Below are 22134 nucleotides of genomic sequence, written 5' to 3' on the forward strand. Positions count from 1 at the left end.
AGCACCAGTTCCTCCCAGGGTTGCAGCGCCCACAGGAGAGCCTAATCGACTCAAAAACTTTTTGTTCGTATTGACACAGTTAATGGCGGCACTGACAGCACTTTGCAGTTTTCTTTTGATTGAAAACCAACACTACCTAAGGCCTACCAGAAACAAATTGCTCAAATTATGTTTTCTTAACATATGCTTTAAGAAGGAACCAGAGGATTTTTGAACAACCGGGATTTTATACTTTCGAATTCACACCCTTATTCTGTCTCTCCTAGGAAAGCTTCCTTCTAGGACAACCCTGTTCCATCAGTGTTACTAGAACAAAGGAGGACAGAACAGAGTATGGTTGAGAAAAGTGAGCGATGGGCCTGATGAATGTGAAATTTAGTCTTTTCCAATTTTTTCCCCTTTTTGAAGTATAGCCTAGAGATCAAAGCTTTATGGGTTTACTTTATCCAAGAAAATTCACTAGATGACACAGGGCATATTAGAGCGTCTGAGATTGATCTTCTTTGCCCAAAGTCTACAATAGGCTTGATGTGGTCTATAGAATGTGCGTGAAATCAGAAGAGGCTTGCAGACAAGGCAGGCTATTGAGTTTTTACAGAGGCCATGACAGAGTTCTTATGGCTTGTTGGCAAGAACAAAAAACATTCAAAACCATTGGAATAAAGTTATTTCCCCTAGCTGGTCTCCCACAGAACATGGGACTTTTTTATACCTCATCTTGGTCTAATTCAATTCTGCTAGTCTGTTGGCTTTCCTCCAAGAGCATGTATTTATACACCTTTAAAAACAAAAAGTGTCAACAGATTTATAACTCATTTTGATAGCCTTGGTGGAAGCCAAAGGGGAAGCATGTAGATGGAATCCAATTATTCCTGGACTCAGAGGAAAAGAAACACACACCAGACAGGAGGCTGGCACAGGGCATCTTCCAGCTGTCCATGTCCTCCAAAATGAGAACAGGGTCTATGGTATTTAGGGTCATGATCACTGGCAAGACTTTGACACTTTGTACCCTACATTTCTCCAGAAGCTCTGGCTCTCTCACTGTGTGGGAAGACTCACCCAATCTGCTCCCATTTACGCATTTGTTGAAAAAGGGAAAGCCAAAAACCCAGTAATTACCATGGCTTAGTCCCTGGATCCAGTGTATCATTAAATCCTCCTGAAGTCAGTGGCAATTTGGCCTTGAAAAAGACTATAGGACCAGCCACTGCTATGAAGAAAAAGCCATTTTCACCTCTGCTTCCCACAGAGTTAGTGGAATGTATTCTGACAGAAACAAAACAAGTCTGCCAAGACCTGTGCAGACAGAACTATGCTTTCACCAACAATAAATAGATCTGCTCTTGAGCTATAGAGAGTCATAATAGAAATATCTATTGCCTTTTATCTTCTTTGCAGTGAGTAGAGTGAAGTGTCAGGAGTTATTGCTTTAATATCAGAGAAAAAGCTATTTTTGAGCATCTGTGTAGGTATGCACAAAACAGCACATGGGACTATGAGACTGTTATGCTAACCAGGTTTTTGTAGCCTTTCTGAAACATAAAATTGGCCTGATAATATCAATAGTGCGTGCAGCTTCAAATCATGCCTGTGGTGTCATGGAAGAGTTGTCTGGACATTTCTGCTCAAATAAAAGAAAAAAAGAAAACAACACATTTACCTTAATGCACATAAACTTAATTCAGAAGAATGAGAACACATGGGGGTTTATTGATTATTGGATTTAAGTTCACAATGCCCCCTGAAGTCAATGGAAGGGTAATCTTAAAGACTCCATTGAGTTCCTGGATAATGTCTTAAAACTAAGAAATAGAAAGGAAAGTACTGGTTTCTGCTGAATTTTCTACAAACACCAACGAGGCTAGGGGTAATTTCCCCACAAGCAATTGGAACGTCTTATTTTATGTCAGAGTATTTAAGGCTAATAACTCGATTAACCTTCTACCCCCTACTAACTAGATTTATGAAATGCCAAGGGAGTCAGCAAAGCATTAAGTTTTAGCTTGAGTATAATTACTTTTAAGGGAAAAAAAACAAAAACATTACCACAGAATAAGGATTTCCTAGATAGCTAAATTCAGATCTTCTAATTTTCGAATGCCATTAGGATCTTGGTCAAATATAAAGGAAATGGACAAAAAATAGCATGTAGTTAATCAACACTGAATATCAAATACAAAGACTGCATTTAATCAGGATTAGTTGAACCTCTAGCTTCAACTGATGTAATGCTACCTATTGGCTTCAAATATGAACGACTCATGTTGCAGCAAAGCCACTGAGGGGATGTGAACAGAATTGAACTAGGATACAGTCTTTCCTGTGATAACAAATTTTCCTTTCCTTTTTTTCCCCTTTTTGTTATTGAGAAGAAAGGTAATAAAATAAGAGGAAAGAGCATTTTACACTAAAGGTGTTGCACACCGCTCATGTTGAATAATAAATATAGAAATAATAGCCCATGAATGCACGGGAGATTCTGTAACTCCTTCGGCAGGGACTTTGTCTTTCTCCACTCCTGGGTCTTATTACTCTGAGTATCTGCAGGCATCCTTCCTGTAAACATAGCAATTCAGTCTCTCTCACTGTGCGGCAGCCCTGACCATAAGAGCAACGTCTCAAAGACAAAAAAAAAAAAAAAAAAAAAAAGCAAAATCAATCAACAGTTAGAGGAAGGCTTACCTGAATGCTGGCTGTTGAGCGGTTCTTGCGGGTTGTGGTGGTAGCCATTGTGGTGGTAGTTTCCATGACGGTTGTGGACATTTCTGGTGGCATGGCCGTCGTCTGTGTCGTTCCCAGAACTGATGGGACTTCTCCCACCAGCCGGACACTTCCATTGATTTTAATATTGGGGTTGTTCTCGGCCGCCATGTTCAGGACCTTCAAACCATCATAATAGAGCCCGGAGAGCTGGCCTTGGAAGAGGCGTCCCTTGTCCTTCCCACCAATGGCTATTTGCGCCTGGGTGTTGAAGATGGTTAACTGCCGGCCTAGTGGGTTGGGTGGAGGAAACATCATTATTTCTATACATTTTTCTCCTTTTGACTCGCCTGGTCTGAATGAACCAGGTGTAAAAACAGGCTTCCTTGAGTAGTTGAAGGGAAGAAAATTAGATAATAAAAGTTCAATGCAGATATTGGCAAGTAACATTTCACTGTGTTTATCTCTTCCACTGTCTAGCTGAATGTCCTAGATAATCTGAATATTAGAGTCTCTATCCCTTTATTGTGATGAAGGAGGACCTTGGTTCAATGATGAATAGTATTGCAGTCTGCTCAGTTAAGTTGGTGTGGATAACAGAAAGAAACCCCTAAATGAGTTGTTGATAACAATAAATTAAACGTACCTATTGTACTGATTTGTAACCTACAAAGTAACATTACAACAACTAAAAAGAAGTATATATGGCAAAGAAAAACTTTGTGAGGCACTCCAAACACTGACTTTAAAAACCAGGTCTGATGATTATATTAAATTAACTGAAATTAAATTAAATTCCAATTAAGAGACTGGGATTCCTTGCATACTTACAAAAATAAATATTTAGTAACCAAACACTATATTTTCTAGGAATCTTTATAGTACATAATATTCTATGTATACTTGCTGTTTAATTAACATCATGACAAATAAATTCTTATCTCTATTAATGTTGAGGTGAGGAGATTATAGTTACATAACTAAATCTCTCCCTAATCTACGAAAAGTAAGTAGGCATTGATAATGTTCCTGGGGTGGGGGGAAGAAGAGGGTGTCATTCAAAATCAGTGTATTTTAATCAGTGGGGGGATAGGTATTAGTAAAAAGAAGCAATACATAAAACTTATTAAAATGATATTGAGATATGTTAATGGGTTGAAGAATATCAGGAGCTCACCTTACTTGAAGAATCATTTATGCTTTTGTGAATAGAAAATTCTCAGAATGAAATCATGGCAGAATAGAGTTTAGAATCATGTAACTCCAATTATCTTCTTCCCAATTACATCTAGATTTTTCCCAGAAGTAAACTAAATAGCTCTGTAAGCCCTCTATGCTATTATTTCTCCAGATTATTCCCTTCTGCTTTTCTATATAGAGAAGGGGGGAAAATTTACTCATGGAATTAAATATACCCTTTTCAAATTTTTCTACATTTTAGTCAGTGATCAAACAATGCTCCACTCATTCTTAATCTAATCCTCTGAAATATTTTACCTATAAATGACTGGGAACAATCACTGTTCTGTTATTCTCACCTGCTTACTAGAAGGGAGTCTATTTTTAAAAGATTGCTTTGGCTTCACAATTTCTATTATGAATAGAGGCAAACTGTGGTATTTGGGCTCTTAACCTCTAATGCTGTTACATGGTCTTTTAGGTCTATATGTTCTGATTAGCTCTATCCTTGCATTTCTGGCGTATAATGTGGAATACCTTCTCAATGTACAATAATGAACGGAATGAAAGAGGCAGGAAAAGGAAAGCATATCTGCTCAGAGGGAACTCTTTATACACGAGTCAACTCTACTCATTGGGTAACTCTTAAGGGCGTATCAGTCAATACGCTTTCTAAATAATATGCCTTGGGAATCTTTGAGTGCTGCAGTATGGGAAATTGGCCAGAGATTTTGTCATAGTGAAAAGGATCTGCACTCTATAAAAATATCTGGAGCATGGAAATGGCATCTGTTGGCCTTAACGGTAACAGAGTTCCCCAGATCCTAAGGCTGCAATCAGAGTAGATCTAATAGATTTCCACCATTTCCCCACCAATTCTTTCAGTGCCCTGTGCATATACATCATTGCTGTCCTTTGGCCTCTCATTTCTCATACAACACTTGGCAGAAAGTTCAAAGCACAATAGCACTGGAGCTCATATCTTTACTGTTTATTTATTTATTTTTGACAACTTTTCCTGATAGCCCTAAGCTTACTACAAAAGAATTGCCATGATGGAAAAGCAGAATAAATATGCCCTCAACCTCACATAGGCATTTGGGGCAGCTTAAGTTAATAAATAAGAACAAGCTGCATAATAGGAGATTTCTAGGACTAAAATTCAGTACCTGAACTTAAACAGCCCTAATACCAAGCTACAGCTTTTATTCATACAACTGTTGGTCAGCCATAATGTTTATTCATCTCTTTTTTTTTGTGCATAGTACAGTACTTATGATTGTCAGTTAATGACTCTGATGATAGTATTTCTGATATTCCTGGAAGTATTTCACATCCATAATGGCCCCATTTATTTTCCTGGTGATATTATTCTGCCAATGCTTAAAAATAAAAAGAGGGTCAAGGAGAATTGAAATGCAGCCTGAGTTACACTGGCTAGAAATTACATATCTCTTTTATTCCAGTTGTCATAGTTCATTCCGTAGAGTGGCCTTCGTTTCCTCAAAACCAACGCAAGCATGGAGAAAGGAAAGACATTTCCTGGGCTGAAAGGTTGAGCCACTGCTCCACTTCAGGCTAGAGCTGCTTTCTCAGAAAGATCTGACTAATCAGTTCTTGAGATTAAGGCACTGGTTGGGTAAGACAGAGAAGAGGATGTCTATGTTTCAATTCTCCATTATGCCTCAGGAAATATTTGAAGTTTTGTCTGCTCCTCTCTTCGATGGTCTATTACTTGAAAAATATGCTTTTATTCTATTTCAAGCCCCTTTCCTAGCCTTGGATTAGGTGGTTAATGGTAAGACTGGTCATCACGGAAGTGATAGTGAAGTCTCAGTTTCCTACCATCTCTTCCTGTGATCAATTTATCTTTCTCCACTAAGCAGCAGTAAGTGAACAAGCAAGAAAGAACTATCATTACCTTCTCACTCTGAAGGAGAGTAGGATTGATGAGAAAGTCTTATCATTTTCCCAAGCTTTCTCCAAATCAGGGCCAGCCTCATTATTGTCAGATTATGATCAATCATTTGTGTGTGTGTGTATGTGTGTGTGTGATCATGATATTTATATACCAATTTGCGAATTGTTCTATTATCAATAATAAAAAGTGGTTATACTACAAGCACAGAACTTGTAGCAGGTTACTTTGTGTTTTGTTTTGGGTGCCCATCCTCTTGGAACTCATTAATTATTACCTCATCTAGACATCAAGTTCACCTACTGCTTAAGTGAAATCTTTGCATGTCTCCAGTCAGTGTTGCACAAAGACTAATTAATTAAACCTCAGAACACCCTTGGGGGACAGGCAGTATTATTTATCCTCTCCTCTGCTGGGAAATCTGAGATATAGAAAGGTTAAGTGGATTGTCTAAGGTCAGGAAGTAAGTCAATAGTAGACAGAGCCAGAAGACAGACTGGGGAATGCAGACCTCTTCCCCAATGACAGAAATCACTCCAAAGAGGCATTTCAAGTACTTCCTAACACATCTGCCTAGTCACCCTTCTGTCATTACCCTATTTTACTGTCTTTACAAGGTTTGTTTTGTTTTGTTTTGCTTTGCTTTGCTTTGGTATGTATTTTCCATTTCTTTTGAAGGAGGAGTTAGCTAGACAGAGGAAGGGGTAAAGCAATAGAATGAATAGATGTTACTCACCCAGATTACAAAAAAAAAAAATGTAATTTCAGTTAAAATAATGTAGAGGAGAAATCCCTCCAGTTTGCAAATAATTCATTTCAATATCACATGCACATATCTAAACACGTACATATTTGATTAAGAAATGAGAATGCTTCTCTCCATCCCACCTGAACCTCCCCATCCCTGTCCCAGCCCCTCAATTTTGTTGTGTTTGAAAGCATCCTTTNTTACAAAAAAAAATGTAATTTCAGTTAAAATAATGTAGAGGAGAAATCCCTCCAGTTTGCAAATAATTCATTTCAATATCACATGCACATATCTAAACACGTACATATTTGATTAAGAAATGAGAATGCTTCTCTCCATCCCACCTGAACCTCCCCATCCCTGTCCCAGCCCCTCAATTTTGTTGTGTTTGAAAGCATCCTTTTATATGAAAACCAACTGATAACAATGCTATTGTAAGGAAAACTAAAAGCCTACTAATAACTTTATAATGGTTTATACAAATGAAAATGCCTGGCATGCTATTAAACTGAGACTTCAAAAGGCAATGAAGTAAAATAAAATATTATTAACATAAAATTGAAAGAAACAAAAAAGTCTCTCAGGCACATGAAACTCAGACATGCATCTAATTTTCATTTCCTTTTTAAAAAGTGAGGCAATATCATATTTAAATGTTAAAGGGACTTTATAAGCTGGTGATTACTAGACAAAATTATTTGCTTTTTAGAGTTATTCTTAATTTATTTTTTAATTAGACCACATACGTTAAACCAGGGCAAACAGTTAAAACTCAGCAAAGATTTTCTGTGTTTAAAGGTGCGACTGTTTTCACCCTTTAAAACTGTAGTAGTTCTTTATTTAAGTTGTATACTAATGTACCCAATTACTTTTTATATATAACTCAGTGGAATCCTATGTATTTTAAAAACTCACTTAAGGTCTTGAGACAAGAGAAGCTTATACTGGCTCAGACAAGAACAAAATAAATAGCCTCTTAAAGATAGAAACTTTTCTTCATGAATGACTATAGTTTACACCCAATACATAAAAGGCACAGAAAATTCTAACGTCAGGTATAACCACAGCCCTCTTTTATTAGCCAAGTGGTTGTTTTCTTCAGCAAATCAGAACTGCTGTTTTGCCTCTCATTTTCCAACTCAATTGTCCTAGCCACTTACACTTTTGTTGCATAAATATCAAAGATACAAGGGGATCACACAACCAATGTGTAAAATAGGTTTGTTTCTGTGTTTCGTTCTGGTCAGTAATCAGGACACAATTAACCTCTTATGAAATACTTCTGCCTCTGTAAGTTGGAATCTAAAGGCAAAACTCATCTTTCTCTTTCTTTTCTTTGTTTATAAACAAATATTTTTTTAAAAAATGCTCCCCTTATAACATTTGTTTTAAACAGTTTAAGTTACAGGAGTCTATGATGTATGTGCGTGTGTGTGTGTGTGTGTGTGTGTGTGTGTGAACCATGCTATGGGTAGTAAAGCCAAAACAGCCTCGAGATGTAGTTTAAAAAGCACTTTTGAAATTTCTTTAGAAAGCTTTGGTATAAGAGGTAATTTAAAATAAATTAACAAAGCATGTCATGCAGTGGTTAACTTGCAATAATACATTTCTTTTTTAGAGGTTCCTGGAGTTTTTTGTTTGTGGTTGTCATGCTGATAGCAAACGAGATGTTAGTCCCTTTAACTGTATTTTAATGGCAATGTATTATAGCATGATTTATCAACATATGGCAGGTGGAAGCTGACACAAATTATAATGAAAATTAAAACAGTCATTTATGCAGCAGGCGATTATCATTTAAGGAACATTTATTTGCAGGCTTTAAAAATGAGGGTTTAGAATCGAATGAATTTAAAATGAAAGTTTTAATGACGGTTACCTTTTTCCTGTAGCCATTCCTCTACGGGCCGGTTATATTTGAAGGGGATTTTCTGTTTTACCATTTGGAAGCGTTCATTATCAGTGTTGCCTTTAAAGTTTAAAAAACAGCTTAAAGAACAATCTGCAAAGTCAATAAGTCATTAAAAAACATCCTATTTTGTTGGTTTGTTTTATGAAGTTTTTAGAGATAGATATCAATTTATCTTTAGTAGAGGTGGAGTTGAAGTCACTCTGACCTTGACTGACAGGTTTGAGGTCAAGCTGGTTGTGGCTATGCAGTGCTCCATCACGTGTTGAAAATGTGGCGTGGGATGGGATTCGGGAAGGGGTTTGGCCATTTACAGAAGTGGGTTACCTTCACCCTTTTCCACCTCACCCCAGGTACATCTTAATTGGGCCAACAGAGACATGAGGATCCCCGTGAGCTCTGAGTACTTCACCTGCCAGATTCGCTTCATAATGAGGGAGGGGACCCTCAGTGTCTCAGTCATGCATGCTTGAGTCTGGTAAGGGATATTAGAGGCACGGGCCATGTATCCCTTATTCTACACTCAAGTGTCTGCAGCTGCTCTACCTTCTAGCACAGGGGAGTCACAGGAGACAGTTTAAGCTTTGATGATCAAGGGAGACTCCTTATTCCATGAAGGAGGCCCCAGCGTCCCATCACCTATGTTAAATAGGTAAAGCATTATACATGGCTCTTGATGTCTCTACCCTGTTGTCCATATTTGTATTTATCTATAAATAGCATCTACAGATTTTGGGCACCTGTGCTTTATTATTACTAGTAAATATAGGCTTTATATATTTACCTTTATGTTTCTCTCTTTCTCTCTTATGTTCCTGTGAAAGGTCCTTCCTGCACAAGCACCCATTCATAAAGCCTGTCAGGGACACATCTCCCATGCATGAACTATCTAATTAGCTTCAAACTCCAAATATAATGCATTTAACTGCTGGTATGCCCTCTTCTTCATTTTGTAACTGTTACCAACCCCGGATGGTTTCTATAATTAGAACGGAACTGGAGAACGGTGGTGTGGAAATACACCCCTAAGGAATATGCTTCAAATCACAAAATAATGAAACTTGTGCTTTGGGAACTGTCGTATCTCATCAAGCAACCTAAGAGTTACCAAGCAGAGAGAGATAGTGAATTCTAATTCATTACTTTTGACTTGCAGCCCTATATTAGAACTTAGAGGATCTCATTCTAAATTACCAACATTAAATGTGAAATCAAAATCCCCAAATAGGTGGCTTAGAAACCATTTACAAAAAAAATGTCTTAAAAGCCAGAAAGAATATCATCAGGCCAAGTACATAGAAACTTGCCACAGTATTGCAGTCTTAGGGCCACTTCCACATAGGAGTTATTACTGGCAGATTCCACATGTGAGGAAGCACGCACCTGCCTTCCACGAGGGGCAGGATGAGAAAAGGGTGGCGATGTTTAGACATGTCTGCAAGGTTCCCCATGCATTTCTCCTCTGAATAAATTATTCTGTGAAGCTGATCCACTATTCTCCCAGGAATAAAACAGTAACTAAAATTCATGGGAGAGGCAAGTACAGATCTATTTCCAGCCTCCATTATGGGACCCTAAATAGTGGCATAAAGCATAATACGTTGACATATCAAAGGATAAAATGCAATGAGTGGGTAGAATAATAAACAATATTCGATTAAAGTGTATAATTTTAAAAATTTCCTCAAAGTATTATTTTTCACACAAAAAGAGGGGTGCACACTAAGAAAAAATAAAAAGGCAATTTAATTCTTTGGTGTTTCAATAAGCCCATAGTGAAAGAAATTAGTTGTATTTTTTAACAGAGCTACTGATTAGAGATACATCACTATGATGGTCCTCTCTGGTATATCTGAGTACTCCACAGCCTGTTAATCCAAAATAATCCATTAAACCATGGGTAAAGTTTCATGTTTTCATAGAAAAGGAGCCCTTTTTTTGTAAAGAATAACTTATGATCCTACCCTAAAGCAGATAAACATCCCAAGGCCTGCCGTCTTCATAAGCTTTGACTTCTCTCAAGTTTTAGTCATGACAGAATAGTATACTCAGAGATGGCAAATGGGTGCGCCAGATGCACCTTGAATGTATTCCATTCCTTTGGGTTTTCTGTAACTGTCATTGCTGGCTACAACATTACATATATCAATGATCTTTGTTCTACTTACTGTGCAGTGGATTAGTGAAGTCAATAGCAAATGTAAAGCTAAATATGCTTAGTAACATTCAGAGGAAAAGAATAAAGAACCAAAGTTCCAAATTAGCAGCGTTCTATATGCACCAAGTTAATGAATTAAGAAGCTGCATTGATTTACTTCCTCCAAATACATAGGGCACTTGCTCCTCCCAAGCATCTCTTCGTCTCTATTCACTCTCTTCTAAAAATAAAGTTCCATGAGAAATTATTTGGGGGACACAGGATAGGCTTAGAAAAAGGAAAACAATGTTAGGCAATCAATAAATGATATGGGGGAGGACGGCATAGCCATAATTCAACATTATACCCTTCGAAAAGTGAAAGAGAGAGAGTTGTTCTTCTCCACCTCAGCTTTAAAGACATTTAGAAAAGAATTTTAAGTTTTTCACACCAGATTGATAGTATCTGTCACTAAGGATAGCAATCTTGCATACCGTTAAAAGCCGTGAAAGATGGAAGGTCATTTGGAAAACCAAATTGGTTTAAATTGCCACATTAACATTGTTCTTAGTCTCTTTTCATGTTCTTGTTGGTTTTTATTTTAATTTATCTCAAACATTAGAGAGAACTGTTTTAGAAACATGTGCATAAGAATGAGTTCATTTGCCCCCAGCCCCATTTGCTAGACTAATTGAAGAGCAAATAACCTTCTAAATATAAGAAGTCATACATGGGAACTACTTCAAAAGCTGAGCAAGCCTCATCAAATTCATATACATTCATATTAAGTCTTTAATAACATCCACTTGTACACATCATATAGCAACCGATATGAAAATTTAACGAAGAGTGAAGGCAATTCTTTAAGAGAAAGTGACACTATCCTAAGAAAAGGGGGCCTTGTGAATAGTAATGTCATAAAGTCATTAAGAAGAGGCATGTGTGATTTACTAATTAGATAAAAAATGCCATGGGTTCAGATCTCAACCATTCTGAGAAATCTGTAAGTTGCACAAAGAAATCTCCAAATATATAGTTCTTAAATTACTTCTGTGGATCTGACATTCACCTATATGGGACTGAATTTTAGAAAAAATATTAGTCATATTTTATTCTACTTAAAATAAATATGTGTATATCCCCATCTAAGTTTGATCAGACATTGATTATTATACCATTGGCCTCTTATGGTTATTGGCACTTGTGCTATTGATTCTATTATCATGTATTTCAACTCCTGGAGACACATACAACATGCACTGTTAAATTACAAAAATTGTGAAGAGCAGACAGACTACTCGAAGGTGAGATTATTAAGGCCCAACTGGTTCATACACATAACTCCCACATTTATGCAGAAAAAATTCATGTTTCTTGCACTTGGGGGAACCCGCTAGGGATAAAATGAAAAGAGAACATAAGAAGATAAGACAAGGAAATCAAGTATATCCTTGAATTGTTCTTAATACATCAGTATCTCCTTATGGTCCCAAAAGAAAATCTGTAATTTGTTGGCAGTCCCAAAGAGGGGAAATTCTTCCAATTGAAGAACTGAAAGAGAAAGAACTCTTGTATAACACAGAAAATAACTTTTATAACAATATTTTTACACTCTATTTGTCCAAACATAAATTCTATTCATTAGACATTATACTAAAACATAATCAATACAGCATAGGAGCTAAGACCATGGGCTTTAGAGACACTCTTGGCTTTGAGTTCTGAATTTATCATTTATTAGCTGTGTGACCTTGTACAAGTCACTCAGTCTCAGTTTCCCCATTTCCCAACTCACCATGGGTTTGGCATAGATTAATAAATAGAGCATATGCAAAGCCTGGGATCCAAAAACCATTCAATGTATTTAAACTACTATCATTGATATGATTTAACTCTTTCTTAATGGAGTAAAGAGAGCACATTGATTCTATGGTATGCTTCCATCCTCTCAGAATTTTACCAGATCCCCATTCAAAAGAAAAGGTGATATTATTCCATGTGTCCCCACAAGGTTTGTCATTCAAAGCTCAACTGATCACAGAAAAGAAAGCATAAAAAATATCCCCTAAATCCTGTCGGTGCTGCTTTTTATATGGCTTCGAAAATATTCTCAGCTAATACCATTTCCAAAACCAAGTGGGTTTCTAAACCCATTGAAAGTAAAAGAGCAATTCAGGCATTGACAGGAGTGATTTCTAGGTCCAGCCTCAGGTGATGATATACTGCTGGGAAGTTGAGAAAGAATGGATTGCAGGTTCTGGCAATTTGCACCAGGCTGGTAGTATATGCCTTCTCGCAGGTAGACTATTAATACCATCTGAAATACTGTCAAATATGTGGGCATGCTAAAAGGAATATAGTAACAACACTAATTTGTGTAGACTTAATGCCAGAGGTATTTCTGTATTTTGGTTTGAGTCCTGGACTAAAAGAAGGAAAGTTTTCTTTATTGCTTTGTGGACACTACAAAAAATGATAAGAGTATGGGTCTAATGAAGAGTCAAAGAATAAATATTATACATTGGAGCCAGAGGCAAAAAATAAAAATTGATGTGAGTAGGCTTAAATAGTAGAAATTTTCAGAGGTTTTACGATGTCTCTCTCCCCAAAGAACATTTTGTGAGTTTCAAAGCAAATAGAAGACACTAAAGGAAAGGAACTGGGGAAACTCTCTGAGCTTGGCTCTGGTCTTATTCTTGGCATTGACCCAGACAAACACTCTTGGAGTCAGAAACGAAGGTTATTATACTACCCAAAGGGCACCTAGAATGTTTGGCCACTTGTAAGTGATGGATGGACCTCAACAAAGAACTAATATCTTGTATTTATAAATGCCTTTAGACCATGGAGCTCAAAATGCAATTATAACCACCATTTCATTAATCCTCAACACACCTTTGGGGCGAAGGTAAAAAAAAAAACAACAACAAACTATTTATGTTGTGAGCCTTGATCCTTTAGTGTGCCAAGGTAAAGAAATTAATCTCTTGAAGCAGAAAACCGATCTGCTGGGGGAAGTAAATTAATAGATACAGAGTACAAGGGCATTATTAAGTAAGAGAGCTTCTCCAGACTCACTTAAGTGGTTCTGGGAGCCAGAGAGAACCATCTTTTTGGAGTCAGGAGATGTTTGCCCCTGGAAAGCAGTGTGGATCACCCAGGCGTACCGAGACTTGGTTAATAAGTTCACTGTTCCATGTTTTCTGGATATGTTCAGAAATAGACAATATACATGGACAGACATACTATCATTTCCTTCCTGTATCACAGTCCACCAAAGTATTAATCCACCAAGCAGAGATGGCTCAAACATGAGTGAAAAAGCAGTGGCCATCAAGTTGGACAGACTTTGGATGCAATCTTATCCTAGACATCCATCTGTTCTGTAAACTTGAGCAATTTACTTGATCCAGATGCCTGTTTCTTCATGTGCTCAAAAGTAATGAAGATAATAATGCCTATATTTCCATATTTTATACAAATTAAATGTTATAATCCAGGCAAGGACTTAGCTTGGGGTGTAGCAAGAGGCTAGGTATAGGGAGTCTTTGATTTATTTTAATTCTAAGAATCTTTCCCTAACATGTGTCTAAGGTTGCAAGACAGAAGCTCTTTCCCAGTAAACAGTAAAGAGGAGAACCCACCAGAACCCTTCCAGTCCTAAAGTCTCCATTGAACTCTGGTTTCTGCCTATTTTCCTTCACTCGTATGCCTATATACATTTAGTCCTCCTGTGTGAACACTGGATAGGCTAGAGGATGAGAATGGGGACCACACTAGAGATGTAACCCTGGTGCTATTTTGGCAGCTAGCCAAGTGATCGGTCCCTATTCTTGGACCTTTGTCAAGACTGGCTGCGGTGAGTTGGTGTGTAAACACGTTAACATTAAACTTCTCTTTCATATCTCAAATCTAAATCAAAGTGCCACATCTGTTGAAGTGTTATACTGAATGCCCCAAGGCTTGATGCAAGTTAGAACATACACCACCAATCCCTATCCTTTCCCTGTATTTTGAAGGCATTTTCAACTTTATTCCTAAAGCTCGTTGCTTTTCAAGTTTCTCCTCACTTATCCTCATCAATCAAGAATAGTTTCCCTCCTGGAAAGATTTAAAGAGCAAGGTCCAGGTGACTGCAATATCTTTATTTTATTTGATAGTTTAAGAGAATATTTCTAAGTAATACCTAATGAAACTTTCTTCAGTATGACAGGTCTATCTAGCATCTAATAAGAGCCACTTTAAAAAAGTGACCTGCCATAAATTAATAAAACATAAACAGACTATAAGATCTGTTTTCCTTCCTCAAATGTCACTATTTTCCTTCTGTAATTATTTCAAAATATGCCTTGAAGCTGGCCCAGTCAATTTCACTGTCTGGCTTTTGTCTTGTTCCTTTCTGGTAAACATTTTACATATATCTGTTTTAATGTCTCTTTAAGCTTTAGCTTCTTCAATACATAAAATAAGGATTATAATAATAACTGCAACATAGGGTTGTGAGAGTTAACTGAGAAATAAATGCACATGAAGCAGTTTTCACGGTGTTTGGCACAACATAAGTGCTCAATATCTGATTTCTTACTATTGTTATAACAATACCTGATTCACAAGGGTTAAACTTAGTAAGAAGGCAAACTTAACAAAAATTATTTTACTACACAATTTTTAGTGTCAAATCTTTTTAAATGTTCTTTTCAACATAGAGCCGTAATGCTCAGTCTTTAGCTCTTTGACATAGGATCCCTTCAAGAGTCCCAAAATTGACCTTCTCCTCGTTGCTTATTTCCTCCTTGTTGCAAAAGCCACCATGTTATTCGGGGGTTCACTCTTCCCCAGGAGCTAGCATTCCTGCTACTTTGCTCCCCTCACTGCCCATTCCCTTTTTCTCTCATTCTTCTCACGCAGAGGATATCAAACTCAACATTTTTAAAGCCAGAACACTAAAATATTTGTTTAAACAATTTTGTTCATTCGAACACACATGTGTGGTGTCCATATGTGGCTCAGAGGAGCGGGAGGAATTTGGAGAGGAAAATCTCAATGGACAAAACATAGAAACACTTTCATCCTCATTAATAGGAAGATGACATGAGTAGCAACATCTCTGATGCCATAATAAACTTTGCTATAGTTCTTTCTGTTTAGATGTTATGGAATCTCTGGTGTTTGTAAATTATGGGTCCTTTAGACCAACACTGAAACCTATGTCTACAAATGAATACATTATGAGGATCTAAAAATAACAATCTTTGTGTCACATACCACTCACCCTTGACCTGGTTATTATAATGGTTTGCAACAGTTGCACAAATAACCATATCACAGGCAAATCACATATGCATAGATTAAGCTTGTTTTTAACTAAAACTCAAGATAGTTTCCAATTAAATTGCTTTTCAGAGAGTTTGGGCCACATTGCATTCATGCAATACACTTTATGAACTTCAAAGCAGGCCTTTAATTACATCCTATTACATTTATTCTTTTTTTGTTTCATAACAGTATTCCAATGTGATAAGAAAATGCTTAATTGTAGGTCTTTTGTTTTTTTTTAGAAGATATCATTCTTAGCTTTGTGTCATCTGACAATTTGATAAGCATATCTTTTTGTGCATTCATTCCAGGCCCTGAAAAATTTACAAAATAGGATGATTATGCAGTGGCTTTAAAAAGTTAAATTCTTTGAAACTCCTCTCAGTAAGTGTAATTTGCCAGCTTTGAATATAGGCTGGACTTGGTAACTTAATTCTAAAGAATAGATTATGGTGGAAGTGACTGTGTGTGACTTTAGATTAAAAAAGGCCCCGTGACTTCCTCTTTTCCCTTTTTGTTTTCTCTCCCTCTCCGTCTCTGTCTCCGTCTCTCTTTGCCTCTTTCTGTCATCAACTCAGTCTGGGAAGCTGGTGTTATATCATAAGGACACTTAAAAAGCTCCACGGCAAAACCCGCATATCAAGCAACTGAGGCCCGCAGATAGGCCTTGATGATCCTTGATGCAACAGGAGCAACTTGATGCAACTTGATGCAAGTTGATATCACGACTTCGGCTCATCAGCTACCTTGATTCAGAGCCACTCAGTGCCGCTGTTATCAAATCCTGACCTACATAAACTGAGACAATAAATGTTTGTCATTTTATAAGCCACTAAAGTTTGGGGTAACTTGTTATACAACAATGGATGTGGAGTAACTACAGAGCTTCATCCGAGTGTTTCATTTCAACCAGAGGCAGAACTCCCTAAGATACTTGTCATAGCTCTCCTGACATTATACCCTTTCAGGAAAATAAAGAGATGCTATATTTATAACATTCTTATCAGCGCTAATGCTATCTTAAAAGAATTTAGACTAGTTTGGTAAGACTAGTGTTGATGAGCCCATGTTAGTCCAAAGCCATTGTCAGAATCTTGGTTATATTTGATTTTTAAAAATGTTATTTTTCCAGTATAGTTTATATTCAATATTATTCTGGGTTACTTTCAGGTGATTAAATGTATACCAACTTATCTGTCAAATGAAATACATGAGAATTTTCATATATCAGTCCCAAGTTTAAGAGATCTATTTTTTTAAATACAATAAACAATTTAAGACAATTTTCCAAACTAGTTTTTCATTCTGACTGACCCCCATCATTATTTCTGAGTGAATATTAACAGAGGTTTGGAGTTCAAATTCCTTAAGCACCTTGGGAAATGATTTATCTAATATGCAGAGATTTGAGCTCCTCTGGAGACCTTGATTACCATTTCCTCACCTTTTAGGAGACTGAAATTTCCTGTTTATTTTGTTGGCATCAGACTTTACAGTCTAAAGGAAATTCTCCTTGCTGGAGAACGTACTGGTGACAGACGAAGATGTGGGGTTGAGGAGGGGTGGGATGAGTAGGGATCCAGATAACCAATGAGGTCCCTTTTTGGCAAGTGGGGTTTTTTTTGTATTTATAATTAAAAAGCAGTTTATGGGAGTAGAGTTCTTTGGAATTTACAGTTTACATTTTGAGAGGAGTCTACAACTTTAAGGTTAAGGAGACTTTAAAAGTCATGGAAGAAATATATTTCCCTTATGGGAACATTTTTTAAACTTCCACTTACAACATCATTAGAAATAAGACTCAGCGCAGGTAGGCATCAGTGAATGTGTATCCTGAAGACCACCTTCCCCCAAAATACTAATTAAAATTGGCTATACTTCTAATTGTATGGTTATGTTTGGTTCATTTTTTCAAAGAAAATGAACCAGTTGGCAGCCATGAATCACTTTAGTGCAAGATTTGAAGGTCAGGTTTACACTACTGCAGTGTGAAACAGGAATCAAAATTTTCCCAGGGAAGAAATAACCTCAGGCAGTGCAGTCCTTGTGGTATGTGTTGAATTCATACAATGCCTCGTTAACTCTGCTTGGCAAATTAATTCAAATTGATTTGTTTGGGAGAACTGCAGTACAGTCTCAAATATGGCTACAAAAAAAAGAAAGAAAAATGATAAACAACCATGTATTGAGCTCAGAAAGGATGTCTAGAGAAACATAACATGGGACTGTTTTTATAACTTAATTGTCTTTGTTAAAAATAGATAAGTAAATAAAAAAATAAAGAGGAGAACATGGACCATACAAAGAAAACACATCTTATAAACAATATTGATATATCATGAAGGCATATAAAGTTTTTGAAATAATTTTTTAAAAATTTTAAATGGACATTTGATATTTTAAAAAAGTAAGTAACTCAATTTAAGGCAAAAAAATAAGAAATACTTAGAAAAAACAAAGTTAAAAAGGTGCTTGGGTGATATGGCAGGAGCCAAGATGAATTCTAAAATGTCATATCTTAAAGAAAAACAATGAAAAGTTACTAGATTTTAATTTCAGGTTGAGGCCTACATTTAGGATTGAGAGGGAGATGTAAGAAGGAAACAGAATTATAGCAGCCAGAGCCTTTCCCAAGTTCTCTGCCAATGAGTTAAATTACACAGTAGCTACACTCCCATTCCAAAGCCTGTGCTCCTGTGCAATAGGACTTTGTCCCTTGCATCACAGGTTAAGACTGTTTTCCCACCCCTTCATTTGGGGTTGGTTCTGAGACTTACTTTGTTTGGCAAATGAGATGTAAGCAGAGGTCTGATCAGCCCTTGCGGGTGGGTATTTGCCCTCTTATGGTGCTGAAGCCCGAGGCTGGCCCCTGGAGGTCAGCTCCTGGAAGATGAGAGCCCACACAAAAGGACAAACAGCCATCCAAGCCAGCTCAGCCAGCTCAGCTAAAGCCCCTGGTGTGGGCTCATCAGATCATCCAGCTCCATTCAAGCCAGGCTAGAACAGAAAAAAACACCCACATGATGTCCAGAAATATGAGCCAATAAATAGAGTTTTGGAGTGGCTTGATATGCATCAGACATTAAATGACACAGGCAGGAAGTGGGGACAGTGAGGAAGGATGGGGGAGATAAGATTAGGTAAATGAGTCACCCTGCATCCTGTCGTGTGTGAGCATTTCCGTCAAGGACCAACAGGAGGGGACAATGTGCTCAGCTGCTACCTGTGGAGTCAAAGAAGCTTGTATGATAAAGGTGTTAAGTCCTGGGATGGCAACAGGCAGATCAGAGCCCCATGTTACCCACCTCAGCCTCTTCCTCATTCTAAAGAGAGGATGATCAAATCCAAGGGAAAGAATGCAATAATATAGCTCCTGAGACAAGAAGGTAAGATCAAGGCTGAGGGAGTAGGGACAGGGCAGGAGAACTACAGAAGGATCCATAATTCTCTGATCCCCCATTTTAGACTTCGGCTGGGGGCTGGGAGTGAGGGTGCTAAGGGTTGACTCTATAGATAATAAAGAGTAGTGCTAATAAGGGGCTGGGGAGCTAGTTACCTGATCTCCCTTTTATCACTATTCAAATGAGGGATGGACAGAAGGTTGGTAAGAAGGGTAGGCTGGGCTTGTTATGATGTTCTGAAACTATAACCCTCACCCCACTAATGGATTTGTTTGTTTGTTTTTTACATTCAACATTATTTTGCCTTAGTTTCTGGTGCATAGTTGTTAGATAATTATATACTTTACAAAGTGTCCCCCTGATATTTTTATTGCTTATTTGATACCATACATAGTTATTACAATATTATTGGCTATATCCCCTCTGTTGTACCTTATATTCCCAGGACTATTTTTAAGTACCAAAATGTACTTCTTAATCCCTTTATCCTTTCCACCCATTGCCCTTCCATCCCTCCCCTCTGGCAACCATCACTGTGTTCTCTGTATCTATGAGTCTGTTTTTGTTTTTGTTTTTTTCATTTATATTGTTCTTTAGATCCCACATGCAAGAGAAATCACATGGTGTTTGTCTTTCTCTGACTTATTTCACTGACACAGTGCACTCTAGGTTCATCTATGTCACCAAAAATGATTAGATTTTATTCTTTTTCATAGGCAAGTAGTACTTCAACAACAGATTTTTTTTTTTTAATGATTTCATGGTGTATACCTAGGATGATCTCCTTCACTCCGTCAATCAGTCCAATCTTCTAAAACCAAATCAAACATTCTGTGTTCCTGCAGGGTATGAATAATCACTGGCCATAAATAGCCTTACTTAGGCTTGATATTGAAGGGTATTTTTCACCACCTCCCTACTAATACAAACCAATGAAGACAAAGCAAAACACTAGATTGAAGACCAAAATCAGACAGAAACCTTTTCCATCTTACAACCTTAGCTCTTAAAAAGAAGGCATTGCCTTTTCAACTCCTTATAAAATTTATGGATCAGCAAAACTTTGCCTTTATAAACTCACTGAATATAGAAGTCATTTTCCTAGGACTTAATAGCTGGTATCAGAACTGTATTGCTTTAGCATGTGATTGGCAGTTGGACTATAGGGAAAACATGAAAAATGATCAAAATCTGGAGAACTAAAGGGTTTAATAAGGAATTTATGTAATGACTCAAATATTAGTTCATATTATAAATGTGATGACCAGAATAACATTTTTAAAAATGAGGGCTTTTTGAAAACACTTTTAAGAAAGTGGTTAATGATTATTCACATATTTTAAACACTCACCTGTCACCTAGACTCTACTATCCTGCATTGAATATTAGTTCTTGTGAGCACGTGTTTTTTATATGGAATTATAATCTCCTTAGAAGCAAGATTTATTTTTAAACAGGTTTACACTACACTGCTTCCACAATATTTCCCTCAACACTTGGTGACACTAGTCACTGACACACCTTAAGGTTCCAAGAATATTTGTGAATGGATGACTATTGCTACCTCAAACAAAGGCAGGGTCTTGACTCCAACAAATTACTAAATTATTAGCTATGAATGTTTAGATGATTACTAAGGTTCTTATAACTTCTGAAAACCTACAAATTGAAACACAAATAAAATATTAATGATTCTTATTTTAGGCATTTAATATAAAACCTTAAATACTTACTATTAAATTTTTGCTATGTGAGAAATAGATTTAAGGATCTATTTAGGCTATTTCAAAGTTAAATATATTTATCTGTACTGGGACAAATGTAATATTGTTATAGCTATCCATTATGTGTGTACATTCTGTATAGCAATAGAGATACTTCAGCCCTGGCAGGTGTAGTTCAGTGGATTGAACGTGGGCCTGCAAACCACAGGATCCCAGTTCAATTCCCAGTCAGGGCACATGCCTGGGTTGCAGGCCAGTTCCCAGCAGGGGACTCACAAGAGGCAACCACGCATTGATATTTCTCTCCTTCTCTCCTTCCCTTCCTCTCTAAAGATAAATAAATAAAATCTTAAAAAAAGAAAAAAAGAAATACAGATACTTTATAAATATTTCAAAAGAAAGTATTTTTCCATGTTCTCCATAGAATCTTGCATCCTCCAATAAGAAATAGCTCCTATATATTGATAATAAATAAATATCCAGGACTTTAAAATGATTCATAATAATTTCAAATGACATTGCTAATAATAATGGAGTTGAACAAAACTTTTTAAATAAAAACCAAATAAAGGAGCTAGATAGATCAATTTTCTCAGTGGAATAAAGGCAAACTCTGCCATCTGTAACATTTCAAATTATACTTATCAAGTTAGAGTTGTTCATATCGTGTAGAAATTTCCAAACCCACCATGGAAATAGACCAGATGATCTAGTATTTTCACCTAGTATATTCTAATTGTTAGGTTCCTTTGAATTTCACCCTTTTAGAAACCCACTTTTATTTTTTATCTTTACAATAATGATCCAAAGATTTTAAAAAGGCCTTTGAGTGACTCAGTTTGCCTACTCAAGATCATGCCATCTCTATTGATGCATCATTGCTGTCTTGTCAAAAAGTACTTAGAACTTTAGTAAGTATACAGAGCGATTAGGACAAGGGATGAGTCAAGTGAGAGGAGAGCATGCAGTTCTCTTGGTTTTACATTTTCATTTCTGATTATCAGGGATAGTGGTTTATATAATCATATTGGAATCCTAGCAAGTGTTTAGACTTCGAAATAGGAGTTGAAGTTTCCCATATAACTAAGGATACTGTCCA

At 36.9% G+C, this 22134-nt stretch overlaps 1 protein-coding gene across 1 annotated transcript in view; it reads right to left on the reverse strand.

Moving 5' to 3' along the window:
• NRXN3 (neurexin 3) overlaps window positions 1–22134 on the reverse strand; it is a 1509805-nt gene that overhangs the window by 138346 nt on the left and 1349325 nt on the right. The window contains exons 21-22 of the mRNA XM_037031267.1: window positions 8428–8517; window positions 2686–2993 (exon numbers count right to left, since the gene is read on the reverse strand). Coding sequence (XP_036887162.1) covers window positions 2686–2993; window positions 8428–8517 — 398 coding nt within the window. The remainder of the gene's footprint in view (window positions 1–2685; window positions 2994–8427; window positions 8518–22134) is intronic.

The sequence above is a fragment of the Sturnira hondurensis genome, unplaced genomic scaffold (assembly GCF_014824575.4).
Source record: "Sturnira hondurensis isolate 20B ecotype Veracruz unplaced genomic scaffold, ASM1482457v3 Scaffold0021143, whole genome shotgun sequence".
Classification (NCBI taxonomy): Eukaryota; Metazoa; Chordata; class Mammalia; order Chiroptera; family Phyllostomidae; genus Sturnira; species Sturnira hondurensis.